A 16,366-nucleotide genomic window follows, 5' to 3' on the forward strand; every position below is an offset into this window, starting at 1 on the left:
ACATTTACCAATAAATATGTGAAGCAAAAAACCACAATTATTTCTACTAACTGAAATGACTGTCTTGTTTATACCGTCATAGAGTGAATTCACTGAAGTCAATGGAGCTCTTTCATATTTACACCACTAACCTTATCTAGAGCAGGAACTGGCCCACAGCACACTGTAAAATATATTTTATTAACAGTATCCCCAATGCTACCACTGCATCCATTTTTCCATTTAATGCTGTTGTTTCAGGTAAAACAAAGTGATAATGAACTGTTTTTTGACCTCCAGTTGCAAGCTTTCCAGCCCAAACCCCATATTATATGCTTGGGTTGCCCTCTTTCAAGGAAAGGCACCTTGCTGAAAGCTACCCTGCCAACATTCATCTTGACAGGCTGTAACAGCTGCAGGTTTCAATACTGTTTGCCCATTTTGTTTCAGTAGCAGCGAGCTATGAGTCCATGGAAAGTGTGGTCTCACTTTTCCCCACATTATTTCCATCACAGCATTTAGGTACCTCTGAAATCAAGAGCTTCACACCTGTGTGCACACTATCTGTTCTTGATGCTACAGCACGCCTGACTTATTAAATACAGGCCACATTCTCTCCCTGACTGCACAAGAAAACAGGACTGATTTAAAATGGCACAAGACTAACAAATGAATATTTAATGAAGTCTACAAACATGATGTCTCAGCTGGTGACCATGCTGCTTTCAAAGACTGATCCATGGGACTCTCTTGAGAATCTGCTTCACACTGAATCAAAGGCAAAACTCATAACTTTTATCTTGCTGATGAAAGGTTTTCCAACTCATAATGAGGTTAATGTTCACTTTTAACAAGGCTACCACTTGCTGACTACTCCTCTTGGCTGCTATAAGCTATACAGTGAACAGTCTAGGACTCATAAAGCATTTGCTCATTCTGATACTCTTTGACTTGACCAGCTTTTCGCTAACAGGCCAAACTTTATAGCTTCTGCATTACCAAGAGTTATGTGGCACTTACAAAACTGAATATAAATACTTAAGAGGACAACTTAAGTATCGCCACAGCCTTCGTCCTAAGCTGATAGAAGCCTATCGATGGGACTCAGCAGCAGACAAAGGGAGAGTCGTATTCCTCCTGGCATATCTCTCTAGAACTGGTGTCCTTAACATTGCTCTTAGGTGAGATCAGAATCAGGCCTCCTATCTCTGAGCACAGGTAGAATATCACTAGGAAAACTGAGTAAAAATCTGGATTCATTGCTGACAGTGGCACCAGTCCCAGTCACATCAATGAAAGCAAGTTTTCACCATATAAGAGGAATGGTCCTGCTTTGCTTGCAGGGATATAACGGAGGGATATAACAGGTCTCTCCCAGATCAGTATCCTGTGCTTATACTGAATACGGGGCTCGACCTGATGATCTTACGAGGTCCCTTCCAGCCCTAATGTCTATGAAATCCTATGACATTCCCTTAAATACTACTTTGTGTTTTATAAGGAGTATGGTGCTTGTTCTACAACAAAACATTTGCACCTTAAATATACTTCTGACAGCATGGATAAATATTAGTGAAGAAGAAACGGTGTCTTTCTGCTCAGGTTTGTACAGCATTTTCTGCTGGAGCAGGCATTTGCTTCTATCACTGATGGGGAAAGAGAACATTCTGTCACTGTCAGAGATTCTTAGTGTTGTTACTAGAGTATTCCTGTCCATCTGGACTCAAAAGTAAACTCCTATCCTCTTCCTGAATAACTACTTTGCATCTATCTTTGTTAGCTGCTTTCACTGAGGTCATTTATAAACTACTGTGAACAAAAGATTTCAACATCGGATGGGACAGCATGCATACCAGAACAAAAATGACTTGGAGGGATCTGTACACAGTGAGATTTGGTTCTACAGAACAAAAGCCCTTTGTGCACAGGAAAAAAGAAACGTGGACAGACACACAATATAGAGCTGGATCCACAGCCGCTATGTGAAATGCAGCGGGGGGTGGGGCGTGGGCAGTATTCTTCTTGTCCCACATCACTGTCTAATTACTCTTTCAAGTAATCATGCTACTGTAAGAGTGGTATTTCAATGGATATGGGCTATCTCCAGCTATCTCAACATGCCTACAAATATGCAAGTGCTTAAGCAGCAATTCATTTACAACGTCATATACAACAGAATGTGCCAAAACAGAATACAAGTTCCTGGAGTTTATTCAACTTATAAAAGGGAGCTGAACTATAGCTCACTTTTTAAAATTAGTGCTATATTGATTGCATAAGTTTCAGTTTCTAAGAAAAACAAAATAATACTTTAAAAAGTATATTAAAAAGCATTTTTTTATAATTAATCTTAATACTGTGCTAAATTTTTTTTTTGGAATAACTGTACTTAGACCTGGGAGGAACAGTATTTTAGTTCATCAGAATCCATTAACCAGCCCTCTTAAAATGTAAATATAAAAGCAGTGTACACTTACATGTATACTCCACTACTAAAAACAACATTACAGGGACAGAGTTTTAAAAAATCCTGTTCATAGAAGGAAAAACATAATGCTTAGAAAAGTAAACATATTAAGCAAAAAATCAACAGTCTCCAGCAGGACTGTAATAAAAGGGATATCTTAAAAACGTGTTGAATTAAACTAGTAAGTACTGAACAACTGATTTAGATCTTTCTATGACTTCAAGTCTTTAACAGAGCCAGTTTCAACCATGCACTTAAAGAATATCAATTTAGAAGCAAATTACTTTGTTTCCTTTGACTCTCAAACTCTGTCATAAATATTCTGTGTAAAAAGAAACAAACAGAATGAGTTCTTCATTTCCAAATAAATCCAAATGTAGAGTGAGAATGTCAGAGACAAAAGTCCCCCACAAGACCTCTCTCCTATTCCCTGAGCAGGGGATTCAAATAGAAAGATATTATAGATTCCTACTTCTACCACCATCTGCTCTCATAAAGAACTGTTGATGGATAAACTACAGCCTGCTTTCCACCAATGCTAGCTTTTCAGTTTTCAAAACAATTTTTATCTCTCATTTCCAGAAGTACCTAGAGGAGAGGTCTCAGATAAAGCCACATGCACCTAAAAAAATTGAGCATTTCCTTGGGAGTTTAACATGTACTTAGATCGGGGTGAAAAAAATACGGCTGCAGGCCAGATATGGCCCGCCAAGAGATTTTATCTATCCTAGGGCAGGTCCCTTGGCCCCACCCATCCCAGGTGCAAGGGGCAGCCTGGGCTTGGCATGTGAGACTGATCCCACCCACAGGCACACAGCAGGGCTGGAGTGGTGCAGCGGCTGGACTCCACTTCCCGGCAGCCTCAGCAGCAGCGGCTCCTTCCAGCTACCGCTGCCAGTGTATCTACTACTGCCAGACCCGGCCCCGCTGCCCAGGCACCCTGTCCCGTCTGCCCTGCACCCACCACTGGGGGCCCTGGATGGAGTGGGCAGGGAGGGTCTCCATGGAGCCCAGTCTGGTACCTGCACGGGCAGGGAACACTCGGCTGGATGGACGGGATGGTGCCACAGGTGGGTGGGGAGCAGCATCTGGGAGCACGATGGGTAGGCAGGGTCAAGATCATGGGACGGGATCACAGGGCAGTGACAGCACCTCATGATCCCAGCCCCAGCTCCAGGGCCTAGACCTGCCTGCCCATACCGTTCCTAGACACCACCACCAGCCCACCTGTGGCCTCATCCCATCTGCCCAGCTGAGGGTCCCCTGCCTGTGCACTATCACTGGGCAGTGACAGTGCAGGGCCACACCCCGGGGCAGAGCCACTTAGGGAGTTTTGGTGAGCTGTTGCAGGCCAGGGGGTGGGGGGTGCTGACCCCACCCGCAACAGCTCACCAAAACTCCCTAAGCAGCCTTCTGGCCCAAATAATTGTCCACCCCTGACTTAGCTTATAATAATAAATTTTATTTTGGTAGATCTTTGCTATCCAACTAGTTTTCATTAGAATATCTATGTCAAATAGATGCAGATCTCAAGCAGCTGGACACTAAAATTACTAAGTGCTAATACTCATTCCATTAATAGAAAATTTGTCCTAGAAAACTCTTGCTCTTTCTAGAAGGTGAGCAGAACCTTACAAAATATTTTTTTCCTATTAGTTACTTTCTACAGCTTGCGTTTACCAGTTTAGGGCAATGGCTTAAACCTCTTCTTCAAAGCTATTTGACAACTTTAATATATATTTTAATCCGTAGGACTGACCTCTTATTCTCCAGTCAGCTTCCTAATACACACTGAGATAAGACATGTCCTTGCATAGAATATCCATTGAAGTATACTAAAGCAGCCAAAGGTTGGCATACTTGACATGATATGGGTACTCAATAAAATGAATCCTGGATGGGGGACTCAAATGCAGACAATTCTCTTGCTGTACTCTCGGGTCCTCATCAAGAACTAATAGATCCAGTTAGCGCCCGTTTGGTACCAGAATAGTGTGGCATTAGGAAAGACTCTCTCTAATTACTTGGCAACTGGATGCCATATTTTCAGAGGCAAACTTACCTCTGACCATCTGTGCATACACCCCTTCTACCAAAGAACAAAAATGCAGAGAACTGGACTATATCTCCACAAAACTCCATTGAAAAGCACTCCCCTTGTCTCCTACAGAGAGTAATGACCTGTAACATCTACTAATGAGGAGATACAATCCTCCTCTGAAGAGCCTCTGCTAACAAGATCTGGGAAGACAGGCAAAGAAAAGGAATATTTTACACACAGCTGCACTGAAAATAAATTAAAACCATATCATGCTGCTTCAGTTCCCTGCCACAACCCCCTGACTGACTGGTCTCTGTTATGATCTATCTGAACAAAGTGGCCAGGGAGCAGAAAGAGGTGTTTTGGGGAAAATCTGATTAAAAAATATAAACAACTCCTAACTCATTGGGCAGATGAACACTGGGGGTGGGGAGCGGCTTAGTTATACTGGTTTTAATTTAGAGATAGAGATTTTATATTAATAAAGTATGTGAGTTCAGCTATTTTCTGTGTATAAAAACAATCTCAGTAATGCAAATTCTGTTTTTTTATTCTAAGTTATTTCCCCCTTTACATGTATCACTTGCTTGTTCTTATTTCATTTGTAGTATAAATTAAACTAAGTAAAAATAAAATGTTTCAACCCTGATGTGGTATTACCAGAGTCAGTCACTGTGGTGCAAGTAGTTTCACACAGGTTTGAACTGTAATTGCAAGAGAGAAAAAGACTAACATATATTAAATCTGTCCATGAGAAAATAAATTATACAGTATTTTTGGTACGTTATACAGATCCAGCATCAGTGGGATTGGTAAGGGTACCTTACCCTGTACATCTATCTACTCACTCCACTGAACCTCAGGCCCCTAAAGTGATGGAAGATCCCTTGGATATTAGTCTGACATCTATGCAAGTGCCTCTCAATCCCTGTCGAAACCTGAGAAAGGGAATGTTACCTTGGAAACATAAATGGCGCCTCTCAGAAATGCAGCACCTCTCGATAACTGGATTTCAGTGTCAGAACTGGCAAAAAGCCTGGTTCATGTGCTAGGGACTTGAAACACTCAGATAATCTTCTGCCCTCCATGTAAGAAGAATATCATCTTAGCTGTTCTGCCAGAAAGAATGCAGATCCAAGCAGATACTTATGGCAGTACCCAGTCAAAGTGAAACACTGTCCAGAGGAGAGAATTTCCTTTTTGTTCTATAATAACTCATATAGTGGCAGCCATGTAGCCGGTGACTGTCTTATTTTATACCCATTAATATGCCCATGCTAGGGAGCAAACTTATAATATACAGTATACTAATAAACATAAGTAAAGATGCCATCCATGCTTTAGGGCCTGGGAAAAAAAGGGAAATAAGGGAAAGATAAGTGCATTTTTGTACTTATAACCTGACCTTTTGATGCTAGAGCTCTTAGGTTTTTAAAGCAATCTGTAGGGATATCCTATAAAAGCAAAGGTAGACAAATAACTCTCGCTTACTTTTCCCAATTAAAAGGTAAAAGAACATTTCTAATCTTAGCTACAGTCCCCATACTTGCTTATTTGTATTAGTGGAAGGCAGGGCAGGGTAACACGAAGACTAGCTCATTCAGAAAGGCATGAGCTTTTTACGCAACAGCCTAGTTCATCAGATGCTACAAATTTGTATCTATGAATGTCTCCTAGGAAAGTTTCTGCCTTTCTGAACAAGTTAGCCTCTGAGGTGCCACACTGCCCTGACTTCTGCCTGACTTTAGCCTAATATGGCTAACCACCTTTCCCCATTTGTATTAGTGTAACACTTAGAAGCCCTTGTAATAAACCTGGACTCTTGTGCCAGGTGCTGTACATATGTAGAACCAAAAATAGTAACTACAAACAAATTTAATTGCAAATGTTTCAAATAAAACTGAATGAAACTGTGGTTATTCTGGTGATAACTTCAGTTCTGCCTATTAGAAGACAATATTTTAACAGCAAAGAATATAATTACCATACTGGACTGGATGATTGGTCCATGTAATTAACAACCTGTCTCCAGCTGATAGCAATGGATAAAACCAGATGTTTTGGAGCAAGGCAAAGCTACCCAATCAATTGTGTAATGTAGCACACAAGTGGGGAAAGATGGCAGAAATACCAGATTGAAATTTGGACTCTGATATCTACATAAGGGCCCCATTTTCAAAAGCATGACCTTTTATGCTGAAGGTACAAACTACCTGCATTTTTAGTTATCAACACCTTGTGCATATGATGACAGACCAAAAGCTGGGAGGATGCCTGCGTTTCACACCTGTTAACTGCAGGGGTGTCAAACATATAGCCTGTGGGCTAGATCCAGCCCCCAGTGCTGGCCCTGAGTCTGATCAGGTTCACATGGGGCACAGTGTGTGCCTGTGATGCAGGGCAAGTCTGTGAGCCATATCCAGCCCATAGAACCCCTCCATCTCCCCATACCCCTCTCCCAGCATACTTGATTCCAGTGGCAGCTCCTGCTGGTCTGGGACCTGTGCTGCATGTGGCACGGACCCCCAAGCAGCTGGAACAGGTGCCGTTCAGTCAGAGTGCCAGCTGTGCTGCACATGGTGGCTGCCCCACCTGGACTGCACTGTACACAGCAACCTTATCTGGGAAACAGGCCACACACATTGCCAGTACAGACCCATACTGCCCATGGTGCTTGCAGGCCCTGGAGGTAGAGTAGCTAGGAGTGCATATATGTAGATTCTGCTACCAACTCTCAGTTGTACTATGATAACCTGCTTTTCTTAAAGTCCCAGATGCTGGAGTCTGAGTGATGGCATCAGCACCTCAATTTCCATTTTTTTTTACAAAGGCAAATCTAATTGTCACAGAGGAAAAGCTTGAAAGTGTAAAGGAAGTGCAAGCTAAAGGCTTTGAGCCCAGTAAGGAAGTAAAAGGAACCCAAAATGTATTATTTAAAAAAAACACCTTAAAGCCAATCTCACCATTTTTGGAGCATCATTTATGATTTTTTGAATGTCTGGGGTTAACAGTACTCAAGATGAGACCTGTGATTTTTGATAGTGGAAGGCAGGCTATGGGCACAAAATGAAGGCAAAATGCATTCTGCACAAAGCCCCATATTAAGAAATTCAATTCTGCCCAATGCCTGGATGTGTTAAAAATATGAGCAGGCTACAGGACCTATTTCCCCACCCTGCTCCCATTTAAAGCTTGATCCAAAATACCAAGTAGTCAGTAGAAAAACCTCCAATGATTTCAGTCAGATCTGGCACAGAGAATAGAGATGCACTTGGGATGTGGCTGTTAGCTTGTTGTGGCAGTTATGTAGTGTTTAAGTTTTGGATTGCTAAAGCACTTAAAATATGGTTGTATTTACTATGCATTTTAATATTGTATAAGGCTAGCTAAAATGTACAAAGTGAGATAATCTACAGTTCTTTATAAATTGGGGTCTACAAGTTGAACCCCTAAAAAAACTGGACAGTCTCTAGCCACTCCCAACGTAAATCTTCAGCTTTTGTGAAACCACTGTGCCTAGCCTGGATATGAGAGAATGAAAATATAAACAGCTGCTATTCTAATAAGTTCAGCCATTTGCATCCATTTGAATACTGTTGAAACCAAAAGCTTGTCAGGAATTTAATTCTTCTCAATCCATATAGCACCTTAATGACATTTCATTAGCTGTATTTTTTAAGACATACTCTCCCCGCTAACCGGAAAGAAATGCAAGGAATTAAACAAGCAAATTGTAACACCTACCCCTTTCAAAAAGCTCTGAGCGCTTCTCATTAACTATTAAACAAACTGCTCATTTTGTTATGTGAAAACGAGCACCAGGATGATCCACCCTTTGGGATTCAGGAAATTTGGTTCCAAAGAGCATCTATTATCTCTCAAATCTTTTATCTAGATAGCAATAAAAGAACTTGCAGAACAGATTTTCAAATGCTCCATTCTAAGGTATTTGGTTACAGGCTCTGTATAGGAAGTAAACAAAAAATGAAACAATTATGCTGCTTGTGACAAAACCCTGTGGTGTCAGGTGTGCCCAGAGGTACATCCTTGGTTTGTGTAAGCTTATTGGTCCCCCACTCCACTGAACAGGCATGTCCATGTTAGTTATTTGCCCAGAAATCACAATTGACCACTGGCACTTCAGTCAAACAACCGAAAAAACAAAAGGGTGTTTTGCACAGAGAGAAAAGGTGATCAAATATTTTGACAACAGAGTAAGGGCAAACAAACCTGACAAAAACTGAAAAAATCCTTACCCTACTTGAGGACTACTACCTAGCTCTCATAAATTTTCTACAGAAATCCCCCAGGATCCACCCCTTCCAGTCACAGCTAGCTCCCTTCCATCAGGGACCTCCTCCAGTCCACCTCTCCTCACTGCCACTCCCTCCAGAACATTTCACTCAGCCCAGCCTCCCATCCGGAAGCCAGATAATCCTCTGAGTGTCTCTGCCTATGGCTTCCTGACACTGTTTTAAGAGGGGAAACTCATTATCATTCAGCTAAATCCAATCTGTTTCCAAAAACTGAAATGTCTTTGTCTTTCCATGTTGAAACTAGGAACAGCTCTGTGATGACATGCGAGTTGATGCTGCTGAGCAGGTACTAAAATGCAAATACAGTGACTAAAATGATGTAAATGACACCATTGCACACAAATATCTGTGTACTAGTACACTTCCAAACAGCCCACTGTGGTGGAGCACCAGTGGGGCATTTGCCACTTAAGGGCTGTTGCCAGCTCTGTGGTATAAGCAACAGGGGAAACCTCCCCCAGGAACCATTTTAAGGAGGAAGGTGGGTGGCAGAGCACCTTTGGTGTCTGCCACTTTATAGAGGAGAGCAGGCAGCGGACAAGTGCAGGCCAGCACTGATGAGGCAGCCATCTTAAGATCTTGCCTCTCGGGCCTGGGGCAGCAGTTTGCTGTCAGCAGCCAAGGGAGCAAGACCACCTGGGGGCTGCGCTGCTGCTCAAGCAACATCTTGGATGTAAGGGCAGGAGCGATGGGGATGGCAGGAGGCTCCTGGTCCTGGGCATGACCTGAAACTGCACCCTGCCAGGGAAGAGTGGGCTGGCGGGGCTGTTTGTGGTGAAACAGCCCCCCAAGAAATGCCGGGCCAGTTACCTCCAGGTAGAAAGGCGGGTAGAGGCACCTTAACCCCCACCAACTGGTGGGTTACAACATCAGAGGGAAGTGGGGCCATGCACGCCCATGGGAGGCACCTGAGCCCATTGGAGTGTAAGACCCTGGAGCCCCAGGAAGGGGCGAGAGTTGAGTTGAGGCCCTGTCCAAGGGGTGAGTGTGTTGAGGCCCTGGGAGAAAGGGGGCAGAGGTCCAGGGAAGCCTTCAGGCACCTGAGGCCGCAAGTGGGCCTGAGGCAGTGAGAGGTGGCATATAGTCTCGCGAATGAAAGGGGCAAGTCACTAGCCCCAAATTGAGACCCAGTGGGCTGTGTTACTCGGTGAGGGCCAGGGATGGAGTTGGCCCAGTATTTGGCTAATTGTCCAGCCACCGTTCAGATCAGGGTCATGGGAAAGGCCCAAGAGACTGCACTAGGGCTGGCCGAGGAGTGCAGAGTCAAGCCTGATAGAGCTCCGGGGTCGTTCAAGGGAGCAGGGCAGAGTGAATGGGTCCCAAAAGGGGGCATGAGTGGAAGAGGCCTGGTGAGCGCAGGCAGACTGCTAGAGGCCCTAGTGAGAGGGAGGCGGTATGTCTGAGACCCTGTATAGGGCAGTACAAGAGAGGCCTAATACTGAACTAAGTTGGGCCCAGCTTCAAGCCAGAGCATAGCACAACTCACGGGAACATCTGTGAGGCATGGGACATGATAGGGGGAGGTAGGAGTCACGTGTTTACTGCCTGTGAACAGCAGGGTGCTTGAAGGGTAGCTTCTTGCCTAATCAACATCATAATTATTTAACAACAAGGCGTGGCAGACAATAAGGTGAGTGGCTTGCCAAAAGACGGGTAGTGGGCCGGCACCGTGACCAGGACTGGGAGTTTGCCCCTGTCACACCCACAATATCAGGATCTTTGTAGGCCTGGGGGCCAACTCTCCTTCCTGCTCCAAAAGCAATTCTCATTTCCCGTAGGGAAACTTTGAAGACGCTGCTCTTCAAGTATTATTGCAATGCTGCTTCCAATTTTGATTGGCCCTTTTATCAGGAATTAGTGCTCTAGAAATACTTTTCTTCACGGAAAGCGAATGAGACATCAAGCGATGTTATATGAATGCCTTACATCCATGGAAAGGGTTAGAGATTAAAAGGAAGTTTTAGGGCACACAGTCCAGCTCCATTCAGTAAGGAATGTTCCCTGCAATTTGTTTCCTAATGTTCCTTTTTTTATTTTTTTCGTTTTAGGTTTCCAGGATCTATGCAATGGTGCTCCTACTCCTTCCCTTAAAAATTATTCTTCAGTCTAACAGATTTTGCTGATAATATTTTTTCCATACTATGGAACCTAAATTTTCCATTTCTTAATTTCATTCCATTACTCCCACAGTGGTGTTCTCCCCTTGTACTCCCCTAAGTAAACTCACTTCTCAGTATTTAGAAGCTTATTTTCCCTCCACCAGACATCCTTCAGCCAAATATAAACATACATTTTCCTCTTTAATCTTTCTTTAAAGGTCAATCCCTTCAAGCCCTGTTTGATGTTTTTAGCTTATTCAGTTTGGCAAATATGGACGTTGTATCAGGGTGCTCTTGCACACTCAAAATACATAAGCGGGGAATGAGGATCTGTTCCCAGGGAGCTTAGAGAGCTGCACCAAAACCTAAAAACTTGTTTTAGCCATAATATTAGTGGTGAAATGGGAATACTACTACTTCCCTGCTTTGTAAAGCTCTTTGGGATCTATGTAGGAACAGTGAGGCAGAATAATAATGCCTACCTCCAGAAAATTTCCAAAAACAGTGTTAAAAATTTCATGTGAAAAAGGTGGAGAGTAAAATCCAAGTCTTGTGTTCTACTACAAATGAGGCTAAAATGTTCACTGCTACTTCTGCATAACCGTTGAACATATAATGGCCAGTGTTTGCCTGCATTATAGTGTCCCCATTATTGTGAAGAGTTTGGGATAAAATATCAGATGCTATATCTATCTTGGATTAGAATATAGTTTTATAGACAATAACATATTTTGTATATATTCTAGCCATATGCGTACAGTGTTGTATCATTAACAATACTACCTGTCAATATAGCATGGGGGAAAAAATTATAAGAAAAAATTAGCATGCAGCACTTAAGATAACTTCAGTATAATGTCTACATGCAAGCTGAAGGGTAAATAGTAAACATGTAGCTATAATAAAATAACAAAATATATGCTGAAATAAGGACAATTTTACTTGTCTGGAGATAATTTATTCAACTAAAAAATACACATCAACTTTAAGTTTACCTTCTGAAAATAACTGTAAAACCTAAAGCCATTACTGGGTCTCCCTTGTCTAATATGCGTCTCCCTTGCTAACATCTTATAGATTTTTTTTCCATGAGAGAATTAAACAAGGGCATATTAATTTTTAAAAAAAAGCCAGCAAGCACTTGCATCTTTGCAGTTTTCAACGTATGTATTCCACAAATTACTTTTCCTATAAAGCCAACTATTTTAATAGAAGTCCAGTGAACTCTGCTCTAGGGAGAGAAGAGTTCAGTTAGATGAAACTAAACTGTCTCCTGGATCTTGCTGGAGAAAATCCAACAACTGTTTCAAGAAACAACATATACTGACGCTATAACCACATTAGTGTAAATATGGTGAGACTTAAAATTTGGCTGCCAGCATATTCCTGGTGACAGACTCCAGGAATGACCAGGTGGTTTATCTATTCAGTTTTTGGATATTGAAACCAAGGGAAATGGAATATTGACAATCATTTAAGTTGGTACCAGTTTTGAGGGGAGTATTGTACCCTTAGTATAGACACATATCGACTAGGAAGTAGATGGAGCCAATTTAATTTTGAAAAGGATACCAACAAACTGTCAGACATAAGTTATTTCTAATAACTGCCAACATACGCCCACCTGAAGAGTCTAACCTAAATTATCTAGTTGTTGGGATTGTGAATGTAAATATTCATGAAAGTGTTAATGAGAAATTCTTAAAAGTTCATTGTATTTGAATGCAGTTATACCTCTCAGTAAAAGTGAGATAACTATCCTCTTCCATCTCATATTTAATCAACTGCATGGAGATAAGTTTTCATACTGATGCTAAGAGAACAATCTGAATTCAAGTTTGAGAATCAGATAAAGAGGCAGTAAAACACAAAGGAATCTTATTATTCTGCACAGCTTCCCACAGGAGGATTGAACCAGCAGTTTGACCAAGACAAGAGACAAAACTAGTCTGTCAAAAACAAAATCAACTTTAGAAGAGATATTAAAACACACATCCACGCCCACAGCAAAAACAAAATCCAAGAGTCTAGGCTGTCATATAGTAATAAATAAAAGATTTATCACGGGACAGGTAGTTTTTAGATCCACTACCCTTTTAGTGTTAACACTGTTATTCTTTTCTGCCTAAAAGAGTAGTTCTCTCAGCTGAAAAGCTAAATCCTGTACACACACAGTGATATCCTTTAGATGAGTTCAATTTATCACATGGTTCCACAGTTTCTTGCATTACTGATCACCTTATCTGCATTCTGTCCACTAAGGCTTTAATCCCGCATGCCTTAAACATCCTGAATCACCAAAAAGCTATGTGGTGACACTATTGCACAAGTGCACAATGACTCCAGTTACTGCACAGTCATTTAGCACTTGTGTATGCAAGTACTAAATGACTGCACAGTAACAACCGCGCAGTCAGTGTTTCGTGTAGACGTGGCCAGCGTCTTCAATATGACCCCTCACAATAGTGTAAATGCATGCATGCATGCAAACATCTGCAAGAATGAAATCACAGCTAGTCCAAGTAATGGAGTTAGCAAGTGGGGTACTAGCTGCAAGTGTCAATATAGACGGAGTGCACGAATGGAAATCCCTAGAGTTTTTGCCATAACAGCAGCAGCAACCCCGTCCTGTAGCAGTAACAACCAGATTGGGAAATGCTGTAGCAGCAGCCAGGGGCTGGCGGGGAGCAACATGGCCACAACAGCAAGGGTCTTTTGAGTCCCTAGGGCAGGTAAGACTGACCACCCCCTACTCTCCAGTGTTTGGCACTGCTCCTGCCCCTTTCCCACTCCACTTGGAAGGATTTTTCCCAGAATGCAATACTCATTATGAGTAGTCAGAGAAGTAGTAACTAACATTTCAACTCATTCATCGACCTCCAACATCTTTTTAAAAATAAAAGAATACAGACATAGGGTTGTTTTCTCCTCCTATACTAGAATAAAACTCCACAACCCCATTCTGAAGTATGTACATTAGACTGAGTTGCAGTTTTGCTGTAGTAGGGAAGAGGGGAGGGGGAATTGGTTCTTATAGTTAACTGTTATCTGGCCACTTATGGGCACCTTTGAAAAAATGACTGTTATAACCATTTGAATAAGGAAAGAGGGAGGTGAAAAACAGAAGTAGGAGAGTGATATGAAAAGTACCAACATCTAAAACTCTTAGAACTCTTTTCTTATAACATATAAGTCCAAGAATATCTCTGGAGTTTCATGGTGTCAAAGATTTATTAGCACTCATTGGAAAAATCTGTGTAACTAAGACGTGGCTTTGGTACTAGAGTACAGCATTCAACCTGGCTCATGTAAATGAAATCTTTATATCAACCATTGCTGTTAACCACAGTATTAGAACTCTCCTTTCCTGTTTATAATATAACTTGTGGGACTAGCTAACAAAACATATTGTAGAATAGAAGCTATTGGGATTTTTTATATGCATTCAGACAATGGATTCCAGTTTATTTCTCCTAGCCATAAGCCTGCTAGGTAATGCTGCTGAGACAGATATCTGACTGAATGACACCACGCAGCAGCCAAAAGACACAGTAAAGAAACCACCTACTCTGGTGTTCTCCATAAATGAGAGATGGCTGAATTTCAGACATGACAACTATATAAACCAGATTATGCTGTGTTTTCTCAGGCAAGACTCCCACTGATTTCTTTAGGCATTTTGTGTAAATAATGAGGGCAAGTTGATTCGTAAAGCAGCTACCATCTGACTTGCTTCTGTGAGTAAAATAAAAAAAATGCCAGTCTACCACTGATATTCCCTGGTAAAGTTAAATTATTATTGGTTTAACTGACCCATGTGGTTTTTCTGTTGTATTGTTTTAAATATTTAAAAGTTTGTTTGGGCTAAATAAATTCTATTGCTTCATTCTGAACAATTAACTCACATTTTTAGTTTAATTTTCAGAAAGGTGAAAGAGGTCTTCACTTACATGATTCCTTTTGATCTCTCCATCTTTTATAGATGTAATAACTGTCTCAGAATAGACTGTTGATCCAGTTTTGTTATCTATAACCTAATATGGCAAAACAGAAACAATATATTACATTAATTAGGGTGCTATTTTAGTACTGTTACTATTTAGTCTAATGTTCTCCTAATGTTAATCCTATTTTTATTTTCCGTGGCCCTGGGATTTTATTTTATGGCCCCAGGATTTTGACTACATCTGGAAAAAATCATTGAAGATGAATCCTACTAATCTTTTCAGAAGGCCAAATTAGTACTAAAGAACATAACAAAGAAAGCTTTGAACAGTGATCACACTTATGCTCTATGTAAGTTTCAAATATGTATTCTACATTCACCATGGATTATTATGCAATGAGATTTATTTCACTGCCATGATAACTAAGTAGTAATCATTAATCATTTTTCACTAATGCTCCTATCTGCTCATTATAAAGGCAGATCTGAAACAGCATTAGAAGTTGTAGAGAATGGATGTCCCATACCTTGTCAATTTCCTGATGAGTCTGAATGGTTTTGTTACCAATTCTGGTTTCTGTGTTGGATTCATTGTGATAGCTGGTAGGTAAGTTTTCAAAGTCATCTTCTGATACTTTTTTACTCCCTTCTTCTTCAGCCTCCATCTAACAGATCCAATAAATCAGTGATCAATACATTTTGCGTAAAACAGAAAATCAGCAATGATCAGCAAAGCAGAACAGGCAAAGCTGTTTTTGCCTCGGTCTAATTCATGGCATATTATACCATATTTACCTGACTCTGAGATGACTTCAAATTTAAGATGACACTCCAATAATTAGATTCAACACACAGGAAAATGTATAAATGTTTCATAATATTCCATGTACAGAATCTGATTATTGGAAGGTCATTTTAAATTCATTCCCCTTACTGCTGTGACAGGGAAATCCAGCGTCCGTGGGCAGGCAGTGGTGGGGAACAGGCTGTGGGGGAGTGAAGCAGCCTGCCCCCCTGCACCTTGCCCTCTGTTGCCTGTTCCCTCCACCACTTGCCTTCTGGCACCTGCTTTCCCACCACTTACTCCCACCTTTCCTGCCTCCCTCTTGCCTTCACTCCCTCATGATGTCTGTCCCCCTGGTGACTGCCCCCCGCTGTCACTTGCCCTCCCCACTTGCCCCCCCCATCCCCACACACACTCTCATCACCACTGTTTACCCTAAGCCATGGCTCAAGCTCCAGCCTGAGGCACAGAGCACATGGTGGCTCCAGCCATTGCTCAGTCAGGCAGCAGCTCTAGCTCCAGCCCCAGCCCCAGGGTTGGAGTTGTTACTGCCACCGCTTCCTGTCCAGGTGAGAGCCAGAGCCAGCATGTGCTCCATGCCCAGGCTGGAGTCAGAACAACAACTTAAGGTAAGTGACAGGGTGGGGAAGGAGGTAGCAGCAGAGGAAGGGCAGAAATGGCCAAGGGCAAAGGCAGTAGGGGATAGTTGGAGGGGTGGAGGCAGCAAGGGGCAG

The 16,366-nt window shown here is 41.9% G+C and overlaps 1 protein-coding gene across 1 annotated transcript in view; it reads right to left on the reverse strand.

Moving 5' to 3' along the window:
* Positions 1–15,513, reverse strand: part of DKK3 (dickkopf WNT signaling pathway inhibitor 3) — a 41,491-nt gene extending 25,978 nt beyond the window's left edge. The window contains exons 1-2 of the mRNA XM_006027088.3: positions 15,376–15,513; positions 14,853–14,936 (exon numbers count right to left, since the gene is read on the reverse strand). Coding sequence (XP_006027150.1) covers positions 14,853–14,936; positions 15,376–15,513 — 222 coding nt within the window. The remainder of the gene's footprint in view (positions 1–14,852; positions 14,937–15,375) is intronic.
* Positions 15,514–16,366: the final 853 nt, after the last annotated feature.

The sequence above is a fragment of the Alligator sinensis genome, unplaced genomic scaffold (assembly GCF_000455745.1).
Source record: "Alligator sinensis unplaced genomic scaffold, ASM45574v1 scaffold352_1, whole genome shotgun sequence".
Classification (NCBI taxonomy): Eukaryota; Metazoa; Chordata; order Crocodylia; family Alligatoridae; genus Alligator; species Alligator sinensis.